Source organism: Corticium candelabrum, chromosome 4, assembly GCF_963422355.1.
Source record: "Corticium candelabrum chromosome 4, ooCorCand1.1, whole genome shotgun sequence".
NCBI lineage: Eukaryota > Metazoa > Porifera > Homoscleromorpha > Homosclerophorida > Plakinidae > Corticium > Corticium candelabrum.
Genome location: NC_085088.1, coordinates 2,826,715 through 2,852,709, shown reverse-complemented (window position 1 = coordinate 2,852,709; position 25,995 = coordinate 2,826,715). Strand labels below are relative to the sequence as shown.

Genomic DNA, 25,995 nt, shown 5'->3' with positions numbered 1-25,995 from the left:
CTGAAAGTGCGAGATTAGCGTTTGATATACACAATTTACTAGCAACGAGATTGTCTAACAATTTGCTACGAACACATTTCAACAAACAAACACTCACTACCACCTAGAATCATCCACCCTTTCAAAACTAATTCGTCTAGACAAAATCTGTTTACGTGATTGCCGCCACAAAACTCTAGTTAATTAACAAAACAAAAGGCAATTGAAGCACTAGGCACAGTGCAAAGTCGAGACACCGTGCAGTACACACTGTCCTACGGACGGAAATTTCCCGCAATCGCATGAAAAGTAGGGTTGGCTAGTCGGACTCCTTACCGGCCTCTAGTCGGCGCCAAAATACGAGTACTTGTCGACTACACAACCGCATAGACAAAAACCTCACCGTTTTAACGTTAGTATTAGATGAACCTAAACATCGATGCCTCTCACACCTACAGATACAGAGTGTGTAGTCTCGCTAGCCACGCCCCTTTTCAGTCAACACGATGCTACCTAAGTTTACGATAAACTATACGTAAAAGTTAATACGAGTAGTAAAGTAGTATACGAATCGACATTAGACTATATACAGTAGGGTTATGGACCCTTGTCGCCCTGTCCCGCCATGAATCACGTGGACGGCAGAGCAGCAACGAGCCGAGCCCTGGCGCAGATTCCACATCGCAAACCGTCCAAACAGACCGTCTACTCAACCGTCCAAGGTAAAGTACGTGTAAAGTACAAAAGCCTTTGCAAACTGCATGATTCTTAGCGAGTCTAGATTAATTAATTAAGCTGCTGCTATATGTCTTTCTCAATAGAGACTCTCCACCTCAAAACTTCTCACACAAACGATTCTCCGAGCTTGTCAGCTGCGATAGACCGACAGCAATGAACCCGTCGTGCATCATTCTCTTCGCAACCGCCCTGCTTAGCGCCAGCGCTCTGCGCTGCTACCAATGCGGATGCTCTAACGCAACCGACTGCAGCAACAACAACAACACCAACAACACAATGTCGGCATCGTGTCACAACGTAGTCAATCAAATGAATACAACAGAATGCGTCGGCAATTCAACCTCCTGCTACATGCAAACAAACGAGCGCGGATGTCGTGCCAACTGCACAAGCAATAACGAGACCGAATGCTGCGATTCCGACCTCTGCAACAACAGAAGTATCGCACTGCGCCGGTGTTACTTTTGTTCGCTGACTAGTAGGGTCGAGTGCGACATGCATCGCGAAACGGTTACGTGCGGAGTCGGAGGCGTGTGTCGTACCATTGAGTATTCGCTTCCTCAAGTCTTGGGAGGCACGACGACGTCATTTCAACGCGGATGTGTCGTGGAAACGTGGTGTCACGTGAGCAATGACTGCAAGTCGGTATCGGGTGGAAACTGTGTTCGGTGCTGCGACAGCGACCTTTGCAATGACGGACATTTCGAGGCAAACCAGACTACAGCAACCCCCGACACCAATCAGACTAGATCGACGATGACGTCCAGTGCTCGGTCTCGACGCTATTTCGGTTGTGGAATTAAGTCGGGAATTCTGCTCGCTGTTACTCTTCTGGTCGATTACTAACTGAAAACTAAAAAGTAAGATCAAAGTCTATGACAGTTGAAGTGATGGAACTATTTATACGTGCGCCAATAATTATATTATCTAAACTACTTAGTACAGTACTGTATGTCCTCATACATTAACATCATGTTGTTATGTTGAGTGTCCAAGAAATTATCGGTCCATGCTCTAACAATAAAAAAATGAAAAAACTTGAGGTCATCGCCTGCAGTGATTGACACAGACACCACTCTCCATCCTCTTCATCAGCGTTCTTGTAGTCAGGAAACAGCTAACTACTCCAGCAGCAGATACGCCGCCGGTACCTTCACGTGTAAAAGCACGTGTTTCCAACAAGTGGTACTATCCTAGCAAAAGAAAAGCTGCTAGCGAAAGAAAAGCTGCTAGCGAGTCTAAGACCACCTACCTTATACCTAAAATTAAATTGAGCCAGGAGCTTACCCATACTTTTTCAGGGTTGTAGGTGGTTGTCAATTTTGAAGCCAAATTTGGGTGTTGCTGCCCAGCACACTGGCCAAAGCCCTTGGACACCCAGAGGCTTGCTGCGCACTATAGCTAGGGTCAGCTCTGGTCGCAATATACTACATACACGTGCTGCTATGGTACCCTCAGCTGTCATCTTCCATGTAGCCTTGTATAAACAGATCATTGATAGCATAATTCTCATACAGTACTGGCCGAACCCAGAGTCTAAACTCTGACATGGTATTGACAGAGACTGGACTCCAGCACAGGGACACAATAAATTTTTAGTTTCACTGAAGCCTTCTGGAGCCAAGTTTTGCTCTGTTGCCCCGGTAACAACACCCCTGCTTTTTGTCTATCAACTGACTGATAACATGGTCTCGCGTAGCCAGACCCTACGGCTGCGTCATCCGAGCGAGACCACTGACTTTTAGACTGAGGTTGAAAAGATATACTTTCATACCAAGCCTCTAATAAAATATCAACAGCCAACAGAAGCTTGCATGTCAAGGAAGTGACCGGTGCACTGACAGTAGACCAATAGGCAACATCATTGTTGGCCTAGGGCTTTGTCAGGCACATGTAGCATGTACCTATGGTATGAGGGACTTGATGGTATCGGTACTGGTATGTAGTGTGATGTTACCGGTAGACATTTGGGTTACCTCCAGGGATAAAATAGCGTGGCAGCTAGTCATGCTATTTCGCTGGCCACTACCAGCAATAGCTACGTGAATGGATAACGTAACTATTTATTGTCAAACATTTAGTGTTCAACTTACACGACACGTACAAAAGCATGAAACACATTACAGCTAACATCAATATTCTATAACATACTCCAATGACAACACCAAGTGTTATCTGTTAGGTCAATGTCAATGATTTCTACTATAATAGATGCATCTGAATTATTATTAACCATAAAATGAACACACGGGTCAACTTTCACCAACCAAGATACATCAATCCAAACCTTTACTGCAAGCAAGTGCACAAAAATACGTTTGACTAAACATGAAATCTTGGACATTTATGCCACAAAACTGCATGCATCATCAGTGTTCATGTTGCCAAAACATAAACTTATTTAGTATATTATTCATATACAATAATAAACAATTTAAAGTTTTAGTTACAATTTCATATATGTATGTCTCCATTCCAGCATACACAGAATGCACTAAATTTAATATCAATCACATATATAATAGCATCTCTATATTGCTTAGAGTAAAGAGGCTTTTTAGTGACAAACGTGAACCATGTTGTAGTTTGTCTTGTAGCGATGTATAGCTACTGTGGTGTGTGCCGATGATTCTTGTATGCATCCGTTATAGCCACTTCTACCCAATACCTTGAATAGAATGATGCTCAATGCAGACTGATCGTATCTGTGGCAACCAATGAAAGCGTTATGATCCATCTCCTGCAGATTCGTCAAGCACGGCCACTTGTGAGCACCGAGTGGCGAAATGCAGCCGGGATCCATAGCACACAAAACCCACTGCTGCACGATTGTGTCAACAACAGGCGTTTGCTTCATTACAAAGTACGTCGCCGCAAACATGTCCACATCCTTGTACTGATCTCGTGAAATGTTAAAAAATGCTAACGTGCCATCGTGTGTATAAGAGCCGGCAGGACCAGAAGGTGCAGTTGACTGCCCAACAATAGGACTGCCAGTCTGTACAAGCCGCAGTAGATTGCCGATGTCTCTAGTTAAGCGAATAGATGCATCACCATAAAATATTATAGGAAATTCACCGAGGACTTCCTAAAGTAATTGTAGCCTTAGTCCATCTTTGTAGCAAAAACTAAAGAACAAATTGGCTAACCTGAACAATAATTGGCTTCCACGCGCAAACTTCTAGATTTTGAAAGTGTCTACCGTAACGGTGGAAAGGAAACGTCCGAATTTCAACATTGCAAAATGACTTCAACTGCATTATCACACACAACAGAGAGATCAGTACATGTACATGTACAACACATCTTACTACAATATATTAATTAATACTCTAGTTGTGTGACTGTTGTCGTGTTCAAGGGCGAGGGTATAGCTGGACCTTCAATCGGGGAGGCCAGCTGCTAGGGTTTAACTTTTATGAGACCTTGTCTATCATCTAAGAGGCCACACCCTCTAAATATTGGGAAGGCCATGGCCTCCCCAGGTTCATGCATAGCAATGCCACTGTCGTGTTCAAACACAGACTCTATTGTATGTAGTAAAGGGTCTGTGTCTGAGTACGACTACACTACACATGAAATCCCAACGTTCAATCCCAAGTGCACACAACAGAAATAACAACAATAAACTCCGAACAAAATAATGCAGTAAGAGACTGACTAGAGGATGGTAGTACACTAGGAAGTGGTTGCTGCACCCGTCCTTATGTACGCATAGTTTTCCTTTGACTCCCACACTACAGTAAGAAACTTCCACAGACTATGCCTGCGTTAGTTCATTGATCAACAAAGCTTACAAAAATTCTATTCTGAAACTTATGACTTTGCAAGATCACGAAACATAGAGTTTGTGTTTTGAGCTACGCTCTCTAATAATACCTTGCGGGCATAACTGGGCCTCAATCTCCAGTCTCTGCATCCCACAACCTGTCAGCATCTACTAACTTAATAACAATTATTTACTAACTTAACTTAATCCATACTATATTTAAATCAATATTAATGACGTCACAACATGTAGCCACACCTTTTCCAGAGACGAATTATTGATGCCAAGATTGTATACGATTATTGTGCTAGCAGGAGAGTAGCTCTGCAGCGAGGCAATCATATCTACTGATTCCTCGACGTGGTTCTCCGAGAAAGCCGTCACAACTCCCACTGTCAGTCTACCGACCTTCCTACCTTCTGTGGCCAAATTTTCGTGGACCTTTTCATCGTCCCGTTTTCTTTGCTGTGACAATTGAAGAGACGTTCGGAATGTGATGTGCGTGTCGGTGGAGCGAATGGCGCGCGTTTTCGTTGTGCCGAAATCGGTTTTGACTGATGAGACACTTGACGACGGTCGAAACAGCCAATGCATTAATAAAAGCATCACAGAAATAGAGAGAAGGCCAAGTAACAATCTGTATGGCCTCATCTGCTGTGCTGTTGCGGCTCACGCGCTGTGCTTGCAGATCTAGGTCCCGGATAAGATTATGATGTGGGGACCGTAGAGTCCGTCCACGAATTTTCGTACAGTGGAATAACTCATGTAGCTGAGCTAGGCAGTGGGACGTTCCCAAGAGCAATTGCGCATTGAAATAATTAAGCCTACTGACGGACGTCTATACAAGCAGTCCATTTCGTTCCCAAGGTAACGTTTGCGGTCATGTTCGTTCTGGCAAACGTTGACGCAGAGTGAATTCACAATTTGAAGCACACTTTACGTACGTGACTTACTTTCTTGATGGGAAAGGAACCTCTTCAACAACACACGGATACACTCACGTCTAGACAAAGTCCTGGTACATAGTAAATACAAAGTTCCGGTAAATACAGAAAAGATAACCTATGGCTAGAGAACCGTTGTGCTGGAAAGAAAACTGAGAGGCAGCAACCATCATTTCTATGGAACCTATCAAACGATGTGACAAAAGTTATTTTCCTAGCATTCTTACTCTAGTGAACCTTTTCTAACCAGTTGCTCCTGTATCAGTGGCTTAATTAGACTCCTAACGTCTCCAAACTTACGTAGAGTTTGCAATGAGCCAAGGAAGACTCAACGGACTTGCACTATGCAGTTCAACTATAGACCTGACGTTGATTATGATGCAGCTTTGGATACATTTGTTAATTAAGAAACAACCTCGCAGACTGTCTTTCTTGAACACACTAGACAGTGTACTGTACTTAAGTTAATTAGCCATAGTTTACTCGGGTTACAAGTTTCCTCGCACACATATCCATAATGTTTTGTGTGTCCCGCACACATATCACTGGACGGACCACAAACAAAATGACAGTGATATGTGTTTCCTCGGATTGCAAGTTTCCCAGCATACATATCCCTAGTGTTTTGTGTGCTCCAGCTAATACACCAGTAAATATAGTTGTTGTTCACCACACACGCACGCAGCACACAACTAATGTTAAAGTAGTAATAAGTGTACTGTACTGTACTACATACACTGTAGGTAAACACACCTAAACATTTTAGTGCTGTGTTTCCAATAAATTCTGGCATTGCTACTTGAATTTAGACTATTAATTAAATAAAGCTATTACAAAAAAACAATTAAAATCTCTTCCAATTTAATATCTGAAAAACTTTAAAAATTACCTAGACACACAACTGACATAGCCACTGCTTTTTGTCTAGTTCTGCCTTTACACAAGTACCCAAATGAAACCAGTTCTTGCATTTTTCGCATTGAATCATAGACGACATTGTCTCCGGCATTCGACAAGTGCAATACACTTCAATTTGACATTCGTATGTCACTCTCTTCCCTCTTCTTCTCTTTTTCATGGTTGGAAAAGATTGGAGATTGCCAGTTTCTAGTCCAGTTGATAAATGTTTTCACATCGAATGTAGATCAAACATCACAGCTTCTGGTTGCTCGCTGGAACACAGAGCTCTGGCATTTGCCACTGCAAATAGACCACAGTCTGATTAGATGGTCCAGCTTGTCTCTGAGTATCAATATACCTTTAATTAAATCAACCAATATTGAGTATTACATTACAAACAGTATTCAGTATTTAAATACTTCTACACACCTGACTGTGATGCATGGCAATGGAGTAAACAGGAAAGATGCAATCTGACTCTTCAAAGAAGTAGTAAGGTTGGTGGACGCACTGTCGTATACTTCAATCTCTCCAGGGCTACAACCAATAGCAGACACCATTAACCAGTGGTTCTGACCATTGTGAAGTATCTGGACAAACTCTGATGGCTGAACCTTAAATGAAAAATTCTGTCCAAGAAGTGTGTTCCAAAAGCCAGGTACGTTTGAAAACTGTACTTTTAAGCAGGTCTTGGGCAGCATTCACAAGTCTGTCATTTCGCCAACCATTTGTTTCAAGTATTTTCTTGTCATCTTCATTTAGTCCAACTATACCCAAAGTCTTGGTCCTGTGCCTTCAGTTGCTGGCGATGTATCTTCAGTAGTAAAGTCAATAATTTCGGTATCTGATGAGAAAAGAGAAAATGAATAAAGAATATGAAACATGTCATGAAACATTACATGAACAGAAAACAACATACTCTTTGTTTCCTCCGATGTAGTGATAGGTTCATGGTACAGCTTTAACTGGCTTAAGTTGACCCCTGTCTTGAGTTTCTCATTGTGTTTGTTTACCAGCAAACATGATGTTGCTGAGAGCTCTGCAATAGTGTATGGGCCAAGCCATCAATCTTCAGATTTGTGGCCCTTTTTGGTATTCTTCTTCATGTTGCGTCTCAAGACCTTGCATCCAATCTCAAATTGGTATTGAACAATCCTTTTGCGTCTTTGATACTGCTCCTTTTGCTTTTCCTGTGCAGTCGCAATTCGTTGCCCCACTTCACAGAAAAGAGATGTCTGCTTTTCAATAATCCTGTCTATCACTTGTTCAACGTCACAGTCTTGCCATTGCTTCTGGACATCACTCATGTCTGTACCATCTCCAGCCTTCTCAGTTTCTAATGGAAACCTTGGCTCACGTCCAGACATCATTCTAAATGGACTGGTGTTGGTTGTGCCTTGGCGACTTGTATTTCAATTTTGTTGCAAAGATCACCGAATCTAAGTACTTCTCCCAATCATCATCAGGTGAAGGCATCATTTTAGAGAGAGATCTGCAACCTACATACACATTACCTACCTTCATAAATTCAGTTTCTTGGTCACATATCAGGCTAACAGGAGCTCCATGATGACAGTGTATACCTAACACATCACACCCACTAAATTTTAGTTTTTTAAAAAAGATAAATTACTTAAGCTTTTCTAGTTTTGGTATCCAGACTCTTAAGCGACTATTTAAAAGAAAACTGACACAAAGGACTTGCTAACGATACTAAAAACCTTGTATATTGCTCTTACAACATTGAATGCTGACGTGTCTTGTATTGGGACAGCTTCTACGTACTTGCTGAAGTAATCTGTGATTGTTAGGACATACTTGATGCGATTTTTACTCTCCTGGAAAGGTCCTATCAGGTCCATGCCAACAAGATACCAGACTTCTGTGTGACCTTTAATGGGCTGCAATGGCAAAGCTGCAGATTGCAGTTGAGGAGCGTTTCTCTGGTATCTGTCACATAATTTGATCTATAAAGTTAAAGATACAAAATGCAATTTCTACGTCATATGAAGCAATTGCAAAGAATACAAAACAGCGTTCAACACGTAAGTACTGTATAGCCTTCTGTACTAATGTAGGGTACGAAGCTCTCGAGACACGAGGATCGAAGGCCAAACGAACACGCACTTGTATTTAGATTACAACAGACTCTAGACTACTAGTAAATGTACTACCGGAAGTGGGAGGTGCTAATTTCTCTACACTAAGTATGGCAAATACGCGCACTTCCCCTACACCTCCTATCGCGCAGACTATACAACCTTACCTTTTCTGTGATTTCTTTGTAATAGTTTGGCCAGTTAGGCTCGTCCCCAGACTCACGTGAGCCTGAGTCTGGGGACGAAGCTACCAGTAATATCGTTGTTTGATTTTTTCGATAGTAGCATCTCGTCCACCAGCTGATAAATGACATTCTGTGTATACACGTTCCACTTCTTCTCTCCCCTGTAACACCAAGCGCGAGAGAGTAGATTGTCCATCCGCCATTCTGTCCTCGTAATAAAGCCTCCCATCTTTTACCGAGTAGCTCTTGCTCGCTCGCCTCAGTACAAACTTCTCTGATTTCGTTAGTCCGTCTGGATACTCTCCATTTACAATATACGCGACCAGTCTCATATTGTTCCCTATCCATCGTGCGCGCCAATTTTGAATGGTTGGAGCACGCGCTCTTGCTGTGTCTTTGATGTAGACGTAGACAGTCCCGTGATAAGTGTGCGGGAGGGACACACAAATCACTAGGGATGTACGTGCGGGGAAACTTGTAACCCGGGGAAACACATATCACTGTAACACCGTCAGTACAGTACCGTCAGTACCGTCGGTACCGTCAGTGTACCGTCAGTGTACCGTCGGTACCGTCAGTGTACCGTCGGTACCGTCAGTGTACCGTCGGTACCGTCAGTGTACCGTCGGTACCGTCAGTACCGTCAAAATGACGGTTAGGAGAGGGAAGGGACGTTTGGAGTGGAGAAAACAGCATTTACTGACGGTTGGACAGAATTGGAAAGCCTTAGCATGCATAGTGTGGGATCTTGGAGCTAGAGACACTAGTGGTGTTGATGGTCCCAAAGTTGCTACAGAACACTAGATGTTCTCATGTCAGACATCTGGTAATCTTAGCGAGTGCATGGTCTCGTTGTTGGTGTTTGAGGTGAATTCCTGTTGACCTTTTACACAATAAGTGCTAATGACATTAGCAACTGTGGTTGCAGCAGGTGTTCTACTAATTACTGTTATAATCTCATGTTTTCTAGCTCTTTTACGTCAGCTCATAATTCCAGTTTTAGGTCGACTTGTCATTGAAATAATACTGTATTATCTGTCTGTCTGCCTGTGTTATGTTAGCCTCGACACTAGGTCTCCCGCTTTCGGTGGTCCGACCGCGCGAGGATAGCAATGGGACCAGAGCCATATATATATATATATATATATATATATATATATATATATATATATATATATATATGGCTCTGAATGGGACTGTACTGTATCACGTGATGTTCTCTCCGAAAAGGAAAGGGAGAACATCACATTAGTGTTATGTTGCATTTGATTCTAATGCAACTAGAGAACAGATAAAGTAACATCCTGAGGGATCTCTACGTAAAGAAACAATTTATATAAGTAAAACGTAAGACTAGACGACACAAGAAACAAGTCATCGGTGCCTTCATGTCAATCACACTAGACCACGTACCTCTAATTGCGCTTCCAAAAATATGTAGACTCGACTAGTTGATGAAGAGTCACCCGAGATCTCTCAAACCAAGTACGTACCAGACCGGACGCTGCGTTTTACACCACGTGATCATCTGCCATACCTTCTAGATGCAACGTCGCGAAAAACAATCACTCGACTTCCTTCGTAGACGTAGGCCTAGCTAGACAAGTCGTTCCTACACGACTTCTAGTATAGGCCTGTGCATCGATGGGGTGCATATGCAAAGCAAGCTCGATACTAGGTTACACAGTAGGCGCCCGCTTATGCGGCTGCTGACTAATCAAGTTAACGCAGCTGGCCTCCTCTCTACGCTGCATACATATACCCTACTGTGTCATTTAAATTAATAAATAATTAACTTATTAACATATAAGTTAATAACTAAGTGGTCGAAAGCTTCAGGAAAGAATCCAAACTCGAAACGCAATTACCAGCTCGTACTGTCACCACAATTCCCGTCCTGGCCAAATCCGTTCAATAAAATTGCAAAATAATCAACCGTACGCGACGACAGTTTGCGGTGGCGGTATCTCTCTAAACACCAACCAAGAACCAATACATGCAAAACAACAGAGTCTTGTATAGTTAATTGCAAATTGCCTTTCTGTTATTCCGTGTACTAGATTCTGAGATCTCTTTTTTTTGCCACTTAGCGCTGACACGACTGTCCATATAGCAAAACTCCATGCAGGACCAGAGGAACGTACGATCACAGTCGGTGTCTTTATAGATCTAGTCTCTATATAGATCTATGTATATGCTCACAGCCTTTGAACTGTACATGTTCTGCTACAACATTATTAGTGTATACACTAGCCCTCACCCGCGCGCTGTATGGGCGGTAGGTATGGCGTTAGCACCTAGTAGATAGTAGCTACCTAGGCGAATAGAACAACAAACTCCGGCTGACAAAGTCTGGCAGCGGACGCATCTTGCACTCTGAGAATGGCGTACAGTGCGGGCGCATCTTGCACTCTACCAGTAACTGTTCAAGTGTTGTGAGAATGGCAAACAACAAAGATGACTGGCGAGTGCACGTCCGCATACTCCGTTATTTGAACAAACAAACTCCGGAACATCTCATTTCAGGCCGCCAAAGTCTCGTTTCTGACCGTCGGAGGCAGTCCGGGCGAAATCCAACTCGACCGTTGGTCTCCGACGGCCGATCTCGACCCTTCCGCCGCATTTCGCGACGATCCGAGACCGGCGTCGTGTCGATCGGCGCGTTACTACAGATATCCATCCATCCAGACAGATGGAAGCGTGGGTTAGCGGTACATAGTCTATGATTAGTCGCCTATAAGTCGATTACATGGCAAACGCTTGTTGGTCTATTTTCTGATCCGATCTGCATGCGCATCTCTAATACTGAAGGATGTGTCACACCCAGTCGTGCGCATTCTTTCTTCGCCTCGCAAGCATTCAACCGTCTAGTGCGGCTTCTCTTTTCTTCCAACTTACCAGGTGAATAGACTTCTAGTGGCTATACCCAGATGATAATCGCTTGACGACTTGTACTCTCGCGTTGTTCTTATTCTAGTCTAGCGATTCTGTGGCTACAACCAAGATCAATGCCACTGCCGCTGTTTGGTCTTGTTCTCGTGTGTCTCGCAGGTGCGGGCAATGGTCTTCGTTGCCACCTCGACCCGACCGTAAACGGGGAAAACGCAACAGAATGCGACAACGGGTACTGCTTTACAGGAATTCACGGGCGCGGCTGTCTTGATAATTGCTCCACAAACGATACCATTACAGTCTGCTGCGATTTTGATTACTGCAATAATGGAACGGATGCGACACCATCAGGCGTTCCTATTCAATGTTACTCTTGCTCGACTGACAGCAAAGATCGGTGTGATGAGCAGCAAACCCTAGTACCGTGTGAAGTAGGAAAACTGTGTCGCACTGTAGTGCACACGCTATCATCAATTTTTGGAGGAGGAGTCAGTTCGGTTCAAAAAAACTGCTTTTCCAGAGAAACGTGCAAGGAATTAGATGAATGCAATACAGATATGGGTGGAAACTGCATTAGATGTTGTGATTGTGACCGTTGTAATGAAGGAGATATTGACACTCGACCTAGGTGCCCAGAACCTAGTACTCAACCAAATACCCCGACTCCAAGAGTTACTCCCAGTATTACAAGTACAAGTGCAAAGACTACAGTCGCTCCAAATGTTACAAGTGCAAGTACAATTACAAGTACAATTACAAGTACAAATACAAGTACAAACATTACAAGTGGTGCTGCAAGTATTCTTAGTCCACTATCAGAAATCCTGTTTGTTGTTGCTGTCACATGTACAGTCATGTGAAACTAGCCATCCTACTGAACAGCAACTGGAAGTGAATCAGTATGCTTTCCAAATATTCGTGTGACACTGTATTAGTTAGACTATAAACACAGCACCACTAGTAGGGTTGCTGATATGATTCTCATTTGACTAGTGTTTTGTTCTGGTTTGTTGACTTACAATAGATTACACATGGAATATTGAAGCTTGCCCAGTAGCACAGCTCATCGGACAGATCTTAACTCACAATTAGGTATTTGTGCCACATGTGATCACTGGGTGCATGTATATACTACTGAAGTCCATTCCAAGATTAATTAGGTTAATAGAGCCCAGGGAAGCTTGGTGGACAATTAACGCATGCAATTAGAGGGAGGCTGCAATATGCTATGGAACTTGGTTGTAATACTAATTTTTTACTCTGCAGCAGTGGTTGTAAAGCACTGCCATCAGTATCTGCTTCAGGTTGTACTTCAGTGGTGCAGCTACTATTGAATATCAGATGGTATTGTAGGACTAACAATGAACAGGATGGTTACTAGAGGACTAACAGTAGAATTCAAAATAAGTGGGGAAGTCTCTTAATTAATTAACACAACAAGTCTGGTGTTCCTGTCTTAATTAACTCTGCATCAGGGCTCTCTTATTACCTCGATCGGTCATTTACCCTACTGAAGATTGAAACGACGTTTCGAATGTGATGTAGGCTACCCGTGGGTCTGGCAATGCTGCACCTTCTCACCCTGAAGAAATCCTTTGGACACTCAAGACGGCAAAGGGGCTAGCTAAACTTTTAAATGCATGCACGCAAATACAGAAAGAAGGCGAGTCGTTAATAGAGAAAGAAGGCGAGTCTTTATTAATATAACATGCTGAATCTAGAGGATGTGACGTTAATTATCTTTTTCTTTTACTAATAGAGAAAACAAAGTTTTAAAAGTCAGTCTGTGTGTTAGTGCAAGTCTAGATGCTGCATAGTGCAAACACACTCACTAATTCTAATTAGAAATGGACTTGACAGGATACCTTCTACAGCTATCTTTTGAAAATTTCTTCACTGTCCTATTTACGTATCCATGTGTTATAACATGAAAATGTACTCTTGGTATGTGCATGATGTGGTAGTACTGATATGCGAAAATATACTAGCTACTGTATTAGAGGAATAATTAATTAAATTCCTTAGGTAAAACTGTATAGACTCGACGCAGTCTCTCTCCGCCCTCGTCATTCCCCGGATAGTCAAACTGTAGCCTCGTGAGTGACCACGCGGGCTCGATGTAGTCTCGCGTAGCCAGAAGTATTTCGAAACGGTCTGGCTACGCGAGACTAGGCTCGATGCATTGAGGAGTGAATTTCCGAAAAAGCCGAAAGCGCAGCAAGCCTGGTCACGAAGATGACGACGATCATATGATAGTGACTGTATGTTTTACTACGGAAGTATAGAGATAGTTCGTACTGGGGTGGAGAGTAGGCGTTCCCTGTAGTACCCGTACATTTGCCGCCATTTTACAGGGTAAGCTTCCGTCCTCGGCAGGTATCTCTTTGCGACGGCGACTTGTACAACATTTCAAAGACGTTCGACTGTGTGTTAGATAATACGGCGCTAGTATACTAATTGCGAAAGATTTAAAGCAAATTTTATCAGTGAATTCGCGAGTTTGACGTGATTTCTTAGTCTGATGGTCGAGTGCGGTAAATCATAAAGGTAACATAAAGATAACGAGATGTATTCTGACAGCAGACAACTCTCTACTCCAGTCCACCTCCTTCTTCTCCAGCTGTTTTTTGCCTTTAGTAAACGGAGGGGTTCCCCTCAGCCATTACCAAACTGGCATAGTCAAGCCTCTGTCAGCCAATATAATGTCTCCTAAGGATACATATTATGTTACTTATGATATGTATGTAACACACGACCAATACTACACACACACACACACACACACACACACACACACACACACACACACACACACACACACACACACACACACGACCAACACTCGCCCACACACACGACCAACACACACACGACCAACACTCGCACGACCAACACACACACGACCAACACACACACGACCAACACTCGCACGACCAACACACACACGACCAACACACACACGACCAACACACACACACACACACACACACACACACACACACACACACACACACACACACACCACCACCACCACCACTACCACAACCACCACCACAACCACCTTACCTGGCAGTAAATGTTCCATAAGTTGAGATTTTTCAACAACCTCTTTGTCTGACATGCGTCCACCAACACACTGCGACACAAATGATATAGTCCCTCGTGGTGAAATCCCAAGCAAAAACTTTATTGTTGAATGGTGCTTATAGTGACTCCATTACTTATGCACAAGCAAGAAGATCTGAAGGCCTCTCCATAAATACTTCAGTGCAATCAATAATCACACAACACTTTTTAAAGAATCTTTTGAAGGAAGTAGGCATAGTTTGTCGTAAGGTCTCTCTGTCTGGCCACTTTATCAGGCGTGATGTTCTAATGGCAGTTGCTTCCATCACTCGCTGAAAACTTCTTGACACTGTTGTTCTGTGAATGCCAAATCTGTATGCTATGTCCTGATCACAAATATTTAGTCAAAGTTTCATAAGAAACATGATAAAAGCAAAAGTCTTAGGGAGTTTTGAACCATCTGCTAGAGTTGGCGAAACAGGGTTAATTAAACAGAGCGAGAAATATTGCCCATTCAGGAATCTCTAAAAGACAACAAATCCAAGAGTAGACTGCTTTGTGGTGTGTGTGTGTGTGTGTGTGTGTGTGTGTGTGTGTGTGTGTGTGGTGGTGTGTGTGTGTGTGTGTGTGTGTGTGTGTGTGTGTGTGTGGTGTGTGTGTGTGTGTGTGTGTGTGTGTGTGTGTGTGTGTGTGTGTGTGTGTGTGTGTGTGTGTGAATCCATTTAAAACCTGTGTAAAAACTTCAGCTTCTGTTGATCTGCTTTAAGAACCTCAAATGATTCAGAACTTTTTTGCATCTTCCTTGACTTTGAGAATGTCCATTTGCAGCCACTCATTGTCTTCCTGAAGAGCTTTGTTGTCTTTCAAAAGGCAGTCCTTCTCTCTTCGAAGACACTCACATTCATTCCTCAGCTTCTCTATTCCATTTTCATGGATTCAATGCTCTCTCCTTCAAGGTCTGTTTGACAAGCACAACCAGTCACTGCGTCTGTTTCAGTGGCGTCTAGTGCTAGAAATGTATCCGTTGGCGGGTGGTGATCAGTCTCTAGAGAAGCGTCCTTGTCATCATCAACGGGTGCATCTACTACCCTACGTTTGTTTCCCCCAGTGCTGTTAGGTGTACTAGGCCTTCTCTTGAGACGAACGAATCTCTCTCCACTGTAAGTGCTCGTAGCAACATAACCCATCCTTGCAGATGGTACCCAGTCAGGGTTAGTTGAATCATACACAGAGAATGGCTTTCCTAGAATCATTCAGAGTGGCATAGATTACTATTTATTACAGAAAACACTAGCAATGACAGCTCTACCTGACAGAAAGTGTTCAGAGCAACCACGCGAATGCTGCGACGGTTTCCAGTCCTTTCTGTTTACGCTGGATATCCACGCTGCCCGTCGTCTGTAGCCTCGAATTTCCAGACCAGAGAACGCGCGAAGAGCGCGAACTCTAGTCTGGACCGAGTCGATACTAATAATTCTTTTTAAAAAAGCGATTTTGGAAGTATTTATCAATAGTGAGTGATGCTAAATGATAGTCTAACAGCGTAGGATCGTTTTACCTAGATCAACATATCATTTGTAAATGCCATGAAATCTCAGAAACAAAGAAGAGACGTCTGCCGTGTTTCCGGTGATATCTTGGTGGACGGCATGAAACCTAGGCTCGAGTGTCCAGCCGGTTACTGCCCCCGCGGGGGGAGTGACGCGAATTGTTTTGGGCCCACTTTCTTCAGTACCCGGATAAACGTCCCGCATACCCTGTAATCTGCACGTGACGTTGGCAGAAGAAACGTAACATGATTGTATTGTTGTTTGCGTTCGTTGACTACTGCGCACCTTGCGATGCCACACCATTGACGTTGCTGAAGCGGTAGCTGCGTCGTAATTTTCGAACTCGGGGGCCATCAAAGCACATACGCACAGAGTAGCTATAGCAGGTAGGCTAGACGTTTCGTCTACCTTACGTTGGGCTAACTTATTTTTCTTAGTTCGTAATTCAGCAGAAATCTGCGTCAGTGCACTTAAATCACAAAAGGAGCTGTTCCAACTTTCAGCTGTTCAACCAGAGACCTCTTCAAACTGGTGTACACGTAATACAGCTAGCTATCTATTAAAATATGCAGACTACTAGTAGCTAGACTACGGTACGTATAGTCACGTAGACATAGATTAACTTTTTACTTCTTCAGGAACAGTGCATGGGCTTACACGTAATCTATACCTTACATTGTATATCTATAGTAAACATGCTTCTAGGTATAAAGTTTATAATAAACTGTCAAGCATTTTTGCTGTTCTGCTGAATACTGGCGGACAGACTGAGCTGTCTCTTTATCTTTTGTATTCGCTTCGGCATCACATACCTACTGACAGAAGTTGTTTGAGTTGATCTCCTACTATTAAACACATTGGGGCGGCCAGCTTTTGCAGGAACAGAGCTTGAATTTTTCATGTGTTTTCGTCTGCTGAGGGCTGTAGGCTGCACCCGAATTCTTTGCCTGTGCTTTGTTATCCCTGTATGACTGCCAAAAGTGTGTAATGCTGAAACCAAACGCTGCTGCTTGGTCGGTGGATGTGTTGATTTTCCTCAACATTTCCACTTTTTAACAGCTGTCAGATACCCATCATCATTTGTCATGTTGGGGGCAAGTCCAGTTTCTAGGTCAACCATGACTTCATTGAGACTTGTTTTGACTGTCTCAATTGTCTGATTCTTGTCTTCACCACTACTGGGTATTTCAGTCTCCTTCATGGTTGTTTTCTGCCTTTTCTATTGGAACAGATCATCATCCAGCATGGCTGATTCTTTGAAAGAATGCCATATGTCTTCATTATGCCATTGAATATCAACAGAGAGGGACTGCAAGTACTCTTTATCTGACTTTTGGTGAAGACTGCTATAGAAGCTAATGGGTTGGCAATCTTTTTACAAGAGCTACGCCTTCAAGGAGCTGATGGGGATCAACAGCAATGAGGAGTGGAGAACGTGAAGGATGAGAAGTTGGCTGTTGTGGAGGACAAAGCAACAGCATTGGGTACAGATTGTAGTGACTGGATCGTGTAGCACGTGTTTGCTGATAGAGTGACGGATAAGCAGACAAACGGATAGACTGACACTGTCACAGACAGATGGATAGACGGACAGATGGACAGACACACAGATGTACAGATGGACAGACTCATACAGACAGATGGACAGACTCATAGACAGAGAGATAGACAGGCACACAGGCAGACAGATGGATAGACACACAGACAGACAGATGGATAGACACACAGACAGACAGACAGATGGACAGAAATGGATGGGACAGACAGACAGACAAACAATGGACAGACAGATGGACAAACAATTGACAGACAGACATACAAACAATGGACAGACAGACAGACAAACAATGGACAGACACATAGACAAACAATTGACAGACACAGGCAAGCAGTGGACAGACACACAGACAAACAATGGACAGACACACAGACAAACAATTGACAGACAGATGGACATACAGACAGACAGGTGGACAAACAATTGACAGACACAGGCAAGCAATGGACAGACAGGTGAACAAACAATTGATAGACACAGGCAAGCAATGGACAGACAGGTTGACAAACAATTGACAGACACAGACAAGCAATGGACAGACACACAAACAAACAATGGACAGACACACAGACAAACAATTGATAGACAGACGGACAAACTATTGACAGATGACAAATGTATCATGAATGGTAAATACACCACACACACACACACACACACACACACACCCACCCACGCCTATCTGCCACACCCACGCACTTTTTATCTAAACTCATTTCAAGTCTCTGTTTGTCTATTGTGTCCTTTTTTGTGGTGTGAAACACAGAAGTTGCATGACATCGATTAGTTTATGTGTTGGATGTATTTCATATGTGTTGCAGGGTTGAGGCGATCGAATGGCTACGAAAGGAGACGATTGTTACTTCTATTATAATACTGAATGTCTGAAGGTACAGTTGATATAGTCACCAATCATGTGAATTATTGATTAATAATTTATTAATATAAATTAATTGTATGCTATTTCTTTATATTAATAAATAAAAAATAAATAAATAAATAATTTGCATACAATTAATTTATATAAATAAATAAAAATATAAATTAATTGTATGCAAATTATTGATTTATTAATTAATAAATAAAAATAAATTAATTAATAATTTGCATATAATTAATTTATATAAATTAATTGTATACAATTTTTGTTATTTAATAATAATTTATTTATATAAATTATTTGTATGCAAATTATTTTTTATTTTTTGTACGTCTTGACTGTCGTCTTTATTCCAGGGTGACCAATGCCCTTTCCGTCACAGTTAAGCTGCACTCGGTAACAACACTGTCTGTACGTTGTGGCTACAAGGATTGTGCTTTCGATCAGCATGTCCGTTCAGACATATGCATATCACTGCGAATGGTGACACTTTCGTCTATTTCTCACATTCTTGTGAGAATGTCGAATGTTTAGCCGTTGAAGAGTGAGTTGTTATGTTGCTTTGAGATTCAACCGAGTGGCCGCCTCAAGCCCAACTGTCCTTTCAAGCATTTCAAGCCGAGAAATGTGAGCACACTGGGAACGAGCTCAATGCCGGTGATGTCAACGACACAGCCAGTTGGTACGTTTTAATTAATTAATGGGAGAGTTTAGGGGATAGCAGCATGTACAGACAAGTGGGCAAATGGTTGGACTTGATAGACAGACAGAGGGAAAGAGACGGATGATGGGAAGTTGATTGGATGGAAGGGAAGACGTGTAGACAGATGGAGAATCAAAGATGTTTGGATGGATGGACAGACAGATGGACAGACAGACAGACAGATGGAGAATCAAAGATGTTTGGATGGATGGGCAGACAGACAGACAGACAGATGGACAGACAGACAGACAGATGGAGAATCAAAGTGACTAGCCTCCACCCTGTCCCGACTCTACTTCCTGTCTGTACAGCATGACGCAACTTCCACGTACGGATGGGACGGACAAAATGGCACTTATCTATAGATGTTTGGATGGATGGATAGACAATGGACAGACAGACAGATGGAGAGAAAGACAGACAGAGAGATGGACATACAGACAGACAGGCAATGGACAGACTTACAGACAGACAGACAATGGACAGACAAGTAGACAAACAGACAGAAAGATGGACAGACAAGTAGACAGACAGACAGAAAGATGGACAGACAGATAGACAGATGGACAGACAGACAGACAGGCAAATGGACAGACAAGTAGACAAACAGACAGAAAGATGGACAAACAATACACAGACAGGAGAGAGAGAGAGGACAGACAGAGAGGTGGACATACAAACAGACAGATGAACAGACAGACAGACAGACAATGGACCGATAAGTAGACAAACAGACAGAAAGATGGACAAACAATGGACAGAGAGATGGACATACAAACAGACTAATGGACAGACAGACAGACAGCGCAGACAGTTGATTGGCTGACAGATTCATGAATGAAAGAAGACACTAATCCTGTACAATCCCTCCATCCCTCCACAGTAAAGATCTACATTTTGTATTTTGTTTCAGTTGCTGTCAGACCGTCTGTTCGTGCTTCCACCAACTTGGTTCAAGCACAGGACAAGGAGACACCAAATTTCCGTGAGAATAACTCTTGTGTGTTGCTTGGGTAAATATCAGTAATGAGAACTCATCTCTTGTGTCAGTTGGAGTTGTAAAGGAAGGGATGACGTCTCTATCAGCCCAGTCAGACAACAAAGGAACATCAAATTTGACTGTTAGTGGGCAGATAGTCACACCAAGAAAACCAATAGGTGAGGGTGTGTGTGTGTGTGTGTGTGTGTGTGTGTGTGTGTGTGTGTGTGTATGTGTGTGTGTGTTTGTCTGTCTGTGTTTGTGTGTGTATGTGTTTGTCTGTATGTCTATCTGTCTGTCTGTCTGTGTTTGTCTGTGTTTGCCTGTCTGTGTTTGTGTGTGTGTGTGTGTGTGTGTGTGTGTGTGTGTGTGTGTGTGTGTGTGTGTGTGTCTGTCTGTCTGTCTGTCTGTCTGTCTGTGTCTTCCTGTGTGTGTGTGTGTGTGTGTGTGTGTGTGTGTGTTGTGTGTGTGTGTGTGTCCAAGTGCCTGGATATTATCCTTGCTGTCCCGGATTTCTTGTACACGACGTGCTGTGCAGAAAGTCAACAGTAACGATTCCGGTATTTGTACTTCTTGTTTGATTCTAATGTGGTAGCATCTTTCTTGGCCTCAACATGTGTTGAATATGTGTGTGCTGTTAGGAGCATCTTCTGCATGCAGTTTGGCATGGGAATGGTCTGCTAACCACATAAATCAGGAATTGGGTATAGCAATTGAGTGTTAGAGCAGCAGTTGAAAAAATTCTTGGTACGTTTCTAATAAATAAATAGATTTTGGGCAAGGATTCAATTATCAAGATTGATATTCTAAACATTTGTGTGTAAGCAATGCTAGTATGTATACCTTGCTTTGTCAACATTTGCTTAATATTTAATTTAAAGAATTTTGAGAAATTTTTAGAATAATTTGACGTGTGCTGGTGTGTGCTGGGTTTGATAGTTAATTAATTCAACATCTAAAATTTAGTTTCAATCACTTGTCTGTTAATTTGCAGTTTGATAATGATTTATACAGCCTACATTGATTGATTTGTACCACCAATTTATATATAGTCAATATTATTGTATACAGGCAATATTGATTGATGTATACTGTACAGTAAATATTGATTGATGTATACGTTAGCAATAGTGTTGAGCTTAACCTTGTTTCGAAGACTGACATTCTCTATTTCAAGTTAGTCAAGAAGCAGCAAAACGTCTATGTGGAAACATGGATTATTTTGGTGACCTTGTTCTTTAGTGTGGACATGGACTTTTTTTGTGGATAAAACCCCATGATGCAACCAGTGAAATTATTTGGCATGCACTGCTTGTAGATAACAAGGAATTCAAACAAGAACTAAAACGAAGGAGCGAGCAATAATAGTCTTACTATATATCAACCAATATTGACTGGCTGTATAAGATCATATTGACTATATATAAATAGACTGTATAAATCAATCAATGTAGGCTGTAGAAATCATTATCAAACTGTAAATTTACAGACAAATATGATTTTAGGTATAATTTTACATGTTGAATTAACTATCAAACCCAACACACCTCATTTATTCAAAAAAATTCTCAATTTTAAAAAATTAAGTATTAAATAAATGTCAGAAAAGTGAGGTATGCTATACATTCTTTACATATACTTTACATGCATACGATACATGGTTTGGTTGCAGCCAATAATACGGAATGAGGATGTGCATGTGTAGAGGTATGGTTGGCGGGTGAGGGTCACCTCGTGATGAATTTGAAGCTAAAGAAGAGATCTCATTCTAGGAACACTTTCACTTGAGAGAGGACTGCAATTTGCCTCTGTAATTTTTGGAATAAGTTTATTTCTTGTGGCAGGGTACAAGACCTACGATACCACAAATACGACTCAATGTTAACTAATTAAGTTGTCAATATTACAGATAATCGTGAAATATTGGATTGGCTACGTGTATCAATCGGTATCGGCTTGTATTGGTCTAGATTATCAGTTATTGGAGAATAAGTAAAACTGTTTTATCAGTGCAACTTTAGCAAAAAAGGGTTTTTGTACATGTTCCAGTGCAGGCGTGTATGTATGTTTTGCCTTTAACAGCCAGTGCTGCAAAAATGGTGCAGCTATACTTTTTTTGTGGTGTTCTGGACAGCAACAAATGTTCATATATATTGGTCCCTTGAAAATCAATGGTTCAGCGAGTGTGGTCCATGTCATTACACTGTACAAGTAACCAGTTCATGTACTGTACAGTCTTTTAATTAATTGATTAATTAAATGAAAAATTTTACTGAAGAAATGCTATGCTTAATATTATGCATTGTGTGTAGGACATGTGAAGAAGATTGCATATATTTGGAAGGTTGGATCAATGAATGGCATGTCAAAGTAGTGTCCAGCAAAATCATGCCACCATTCAAGCTGCTAGTGCAACAGCTGCGACATTTGTTTATCAGTTTACGATGCTGTATAATTCAATTCTAACCAGTTAGTCATTACCGGTTGGATATAATAATATAAATACACACACACACACACACACACACACACACACACACACACACACACACACACACACACACACACACACACACACACACACACAACAAACCACATATATAATAAGCTAAGTCTACACTGAGCACTGATAACAATCTGTGGCATATCAGTACTGAGTAGCAAGTCAAATAACAACCTGTTTGTAGTTGTGTGTGTACAATGTTGCATTTAGTAACTCTTGCATACTGCTTCAAGTGTGCTTTAGCGAATTACGGTTAATTAGTAAAATTCACGTACATATACCTGGGAGGCAATGGAGTTGACTTCATGTATTGCTCGGAACTCTCTAATTCCTGCAAGATTGAATACGCCAAATAGGAATGCACCGGCTTGAGTGTTGTCTCCAGCCTGCTCATTGATTCTTCCAGCCAGATTTCTGCAGGCAGACTCACTGGGCATCATTGGGCTATTGTGTGGGTCGCTAGAATGAGTGGCTTTGGGCACAGTGATGAGCTGGCCCTTCTCTAGACTCACATTGGGAAAGGTCAGTCTCGTACAATCTTGCCTGTTTAGGTGTCTAGCGGACCTAGATGCATTGAAAAAGAAGTAGACACGTGATGGAGTGCAGATGAGTTTCATGTACGTGTGCATAAGTACGGCTTCACTATCTAACCTGCCCTTGAATGTCGTAAGAAAAGAGCTCGAAAACTTGGCAAACATGTCGCGAAATCGAAAAGAGCGCGAAAGAAACAGGCGGGAGTAAACGCACTTTTGACTGGATTTGGCGCTAAAGCACGTGCAGATTACAGCGTATACGGGACGTTTATCCGGGTCCTAAAGAAAGTGGGCCCAACATCCTCTTCCCCGCGCGTGCTCCACGTGTTTAGGCACGTGCTTTTTGTTCCACTCGCCGGACTGGTAACATATTATGTCACGTGAAGAACTAGTTCTTCACGTGGTAGGTTTTCGGTGCATTGATTGGTCAAAACTGCAACGCGAGACGAAAAATGTTGTTACAAGGGCACGCGTAGGATCCTATTGAGTCGCAATTACCTTGACTATTAGACGATTATTAGCAATAGTTGTCGTCACGCAAGGTGCAAACTCACTAGTGCCTCTGCTGTGGACATCATGACAACGACGTCTTCTCCAGCCGGAATTGACAGAGATGTCTCTAGCTGCTCAGTACGAAGCGAATGGTAGCCAATAGACGACAGGAGCGCGTACAAGGTGCATTCGCTACCGATAGATAGTGAGGCTACAATGTTCATGAAGCGAGGATTTTGCTCGTTGCAACGAAAGCGATCTCCTCTGTAACTCTAGTTTCTGAACAGTCCCTAGAAAGAGCGTAAAGCTTTGTGTTTTTTGTTTTGGCTGGCGACGTTTAGCGTAGTACTCTCGTGAGACTAATTACTCGTCACCATATTTATCAGTGCAGGTGGCAACAATTTACAGGATCGGTTTCTAATTAAACTAATGAAAATATGGTCACATGACATAATATGTTACCAGTCCTTCTCCTAGCGAGTGGAACAAAAAGCACGTGCTAAAACACGTGGAGCGCGTGCGAGGAGGAGGACTGGGTACGAGTCTAGTCTGGACCAAGTCGATACTAAAAAAAATTTTTTTAAAAACCATTTCGGAAGTATTTATCAATAGTGATGCTAAATGGTAGTCTAACAGCGTAGGATCGTTTTACCTAGATCAACGTATCATTTGTAAATGCCATGAAATCTCAGAAACAAAGAAGAGACGTCTGCCGTGTTTCCGGTGATATCTTGGTGGACGGCATGAAACCTAGGCTCGAGTGTGCAGCCGGTCACTCCCCCCGCGAGGGGAGTGACCGGCTGGACACGACCGGCTGGACACGACCGGCTGGACACTCGAGCCTACATGAAACCACGACACATTGATTCTTTGGCAGACTGCTAGCTAGTCTAACCGCTCGACTGGTGAGACTACCACTCAACCAGTTGTCAAACATGAGGGTCTAGCGACGCTGCTGTGCATGTCCTCTCACCGCAAGCTTGAAAATATCGAAGAACTGAAGCTGAAACTAAAACTAAGATGTGTGCGTGCACCAGAGTCTTCATCACGGCTCTGGCGTGCACTTAGCCGCCCACGCGGGTTTCAGACTCGCGCAATCAGCGCTAGTGCACTTAGAATAACCAATTACTGCTAAACCAATCGGAATTTACAACCGACATTCCGGCTATGAGGAGCTGATTGGCTTAGAAGGCTATTTCTGAAATCATTTTAGTACCGACTTGGTCCAGACTGGAGTTCGCGCGCTTCGCGCTCTCTCTGGTCTGGAAAATCGAGGCTACATCGTCTGTTGCTCAGATGACGCGTTTCATGTCCCTGACTGGTTAGTATAGCCTGTATAGAATAAAAACGTATGTTGCTGCCCTGACTTCTACGATTGTGGCAGCCAAAAACACAGCAACTATCAGGGAGTGCGGTAGCACTCCCTATGTAGCCGCACTCCCTATGTAGGGATGCGAAGAATCTAAAATGGCGCCCCATACAAAAGTATCCAAACGCATCCGAACCGAATCTCTCAGAAGTCATTACAGAGCTCTTGGACCCACGTAGCGCTCAACTTCAAACGTTCCTAATAGTAGCCAGACTGTCACCGCTGACACTAAGCGCCTCAGAAGCCAGCTATCGGCAAGTAAAAAAACCCAATTTATTCTTTGACATTTCACATTTCACTTTTGTCCGCCAGGCTAGCGCCTCACTCAAAGCAGCTACAACGACGAGAGTCACACCAAACGATTCGCTCTTGTCCGAAGAATTGCACTGACCCAACAGCTAGAAATGTGCTAGTCTCGCGTAGCCAGACCCCTTTCCGCCGCGTCCTCCCCGGCGAAATGGGGTCTGGTGAACGGCCTTTGATGTCGCCGTGTGCCGCGTAGCCAGAAATCGGCTATCTAAAGACCGGATTTTGTTTCTTAAACGCTTCACTAAAGACCAGACTGGTATGCACGCAGTGCAATCCTATCTCTTTGGCTTTTCTTGTTCCGTAGAGAACAACTCGAAGACTACAGCTAGAGTCGTTGCTGTTTGTGAAATCTGCATGTTTACAGCAGCGATTAAATGCGGCCGCGGGAACGTTGACGTCGACAGGCTTCGATTTCATGCAATCATGATCGACGTCGTACGATCTAGTGTTGTGCGCTCGCGTCACAACGGAGACTGAATGCGAACGTACTGGTTGGATGCGAACGTACTCGGTGCTATTTGCTGTTTGCTGTTTTTTGACGTCTAAA

At 42.7% G+C, this 25,995-nt stretch overlaps 5 protein-coding genes and 1 long non-coding RNA gene across 6 annotated transcripts; 3 read left to right on the top strand and 3 right to left on the bottom strand.

The window, feature by feature from the left end:
• The first annotated feature begins 666 nt into the window (after positions 1 to 666).
• On the top strand, positions 667 to 1,813 carry LOC134178927 (uncharacterized). Its single transcript, XM_062645842.1, has 2 exons — positions 667 to 706; positions 801 to 1,813. Exon 2 carries the CDS (start codon positions 871 to 873, stop codon positions 1,561 to 1,563), a length of 693 nt encoding a protein of 230 aa, XP_062501826.1. The 5' UTR covers positions 667 to 706; positions 801 to 870; the 3' UTR covers positions 1,564 to 1,813.
• A 1,289-nt stretch (positions 1,814 to 3,102) lies between these two features.
• On the bottom strand, positions 3,103 to 5,157 carry LOC134178825 (uncharacterized). Its single transcript, XM_062645730.1, has 3 exons — positions 4,745 to 5,157; positions 3,867 to 3,971; positions 3,103 to 3,805 (listed from the first exon to the last, which is right to left on the bottom strand). The coding sequence occupies exons 1-3, from the start codon at positions 5,135 to 5,137 to the stop codon at positions 3,275 to 3,277; spliced, it is 1,029 nt and encodes a 342-aa protein (XP_062501714.1). The 5' UTR covers positions 5,138 to 5,157; the 3' UTR covers positions 3,103 to 3,274.
• A 2,779-nt stretch (positions 5,158 to 7,936) lies between these two features.
• Positions 7,937 to 8,962, bottom strand: LOC134178014 (uncharacterized). Its single transcript, XM_062644794.1, has 2 exons — positions 8,597 to 8,962; positions 7,937 to 8,297 (listed from the first exon to the last, which is right to left on the bottom strand). The coding sequence occupies exons 1-2, from the start codon at positions 8,960 to 8,962 to the stop codon at positions 8,007 to 8,009; spliced, it is 657 nt and encodes a 218-aa protein (XP_062500778.1). The 3' UTR covers positions 7,937 to 8,006.
• A 2,464-nt stretch (positions 8,963 to 11,426) lies between these two features.
• LOC134178013 (protein psiD-like) lies at positions 11,427 to 12,544 on the top strand. Its single transcript, XM_062644793.1, has 2 exons — positions 11,427 to 11,515; positions 11,592 to 12,544. The coding sequence occupies exons 1-2, from the start codon at positions 11,427 to 11,429 to the stop codon at positions 12,364 to 12,366; spliced, it is 864 nt and encodes a 287-aa protein (XP_062500777.1). The 3' UTR covers positions 12,367 to 12,544.
• A 1,385-nt stretch (positions 12,545 to 13,929) lies between these two features.
• LOC134178949 (uncharacterized) lies at positions 13,930 to 16,007 on the bottom strand. The gene is made up of 4 exons (XR_009969730.1): positions 15,882 to 16,007; positions 15,302 to 15,815; positions 14,573 to 15,096; positions 13,930 to 14,215 (listed from the first exon to the last, which is right to left on the bottom strand). It is a non-coding gene; the product is annotated as an uncharacterized LOC134178949 (long non-coding RNA).
• Positions 16,008 to 18,295: 2,288 nt separating this feature from the next.
• On the top strand, positions 18,296 to 22,752 carry LOC134178011 (uncharacterized). The gene is made up of 6 exons (XM_062644792.1): positions 18,296 to 18,309; positions 18,502 to 18,562; positions 19,095 to 19,242; positions 20,177 to 20,248; positions 20,314 to 20,421; positions 22,555 to 22,752. Exons 1-6 carry the CDS (start codon positions 18,296 to 18,298, stop codon positions 22,614 to 22,616), a joined length of 465 nt encoding a protein of 154 aa, XP_062500776.1. The 3' UTR covers positions 22,617 to 22,752.
• The last annotated feature ends 3,243 nt before the right edge of the window (positions 22,753 to 25,995 follow it).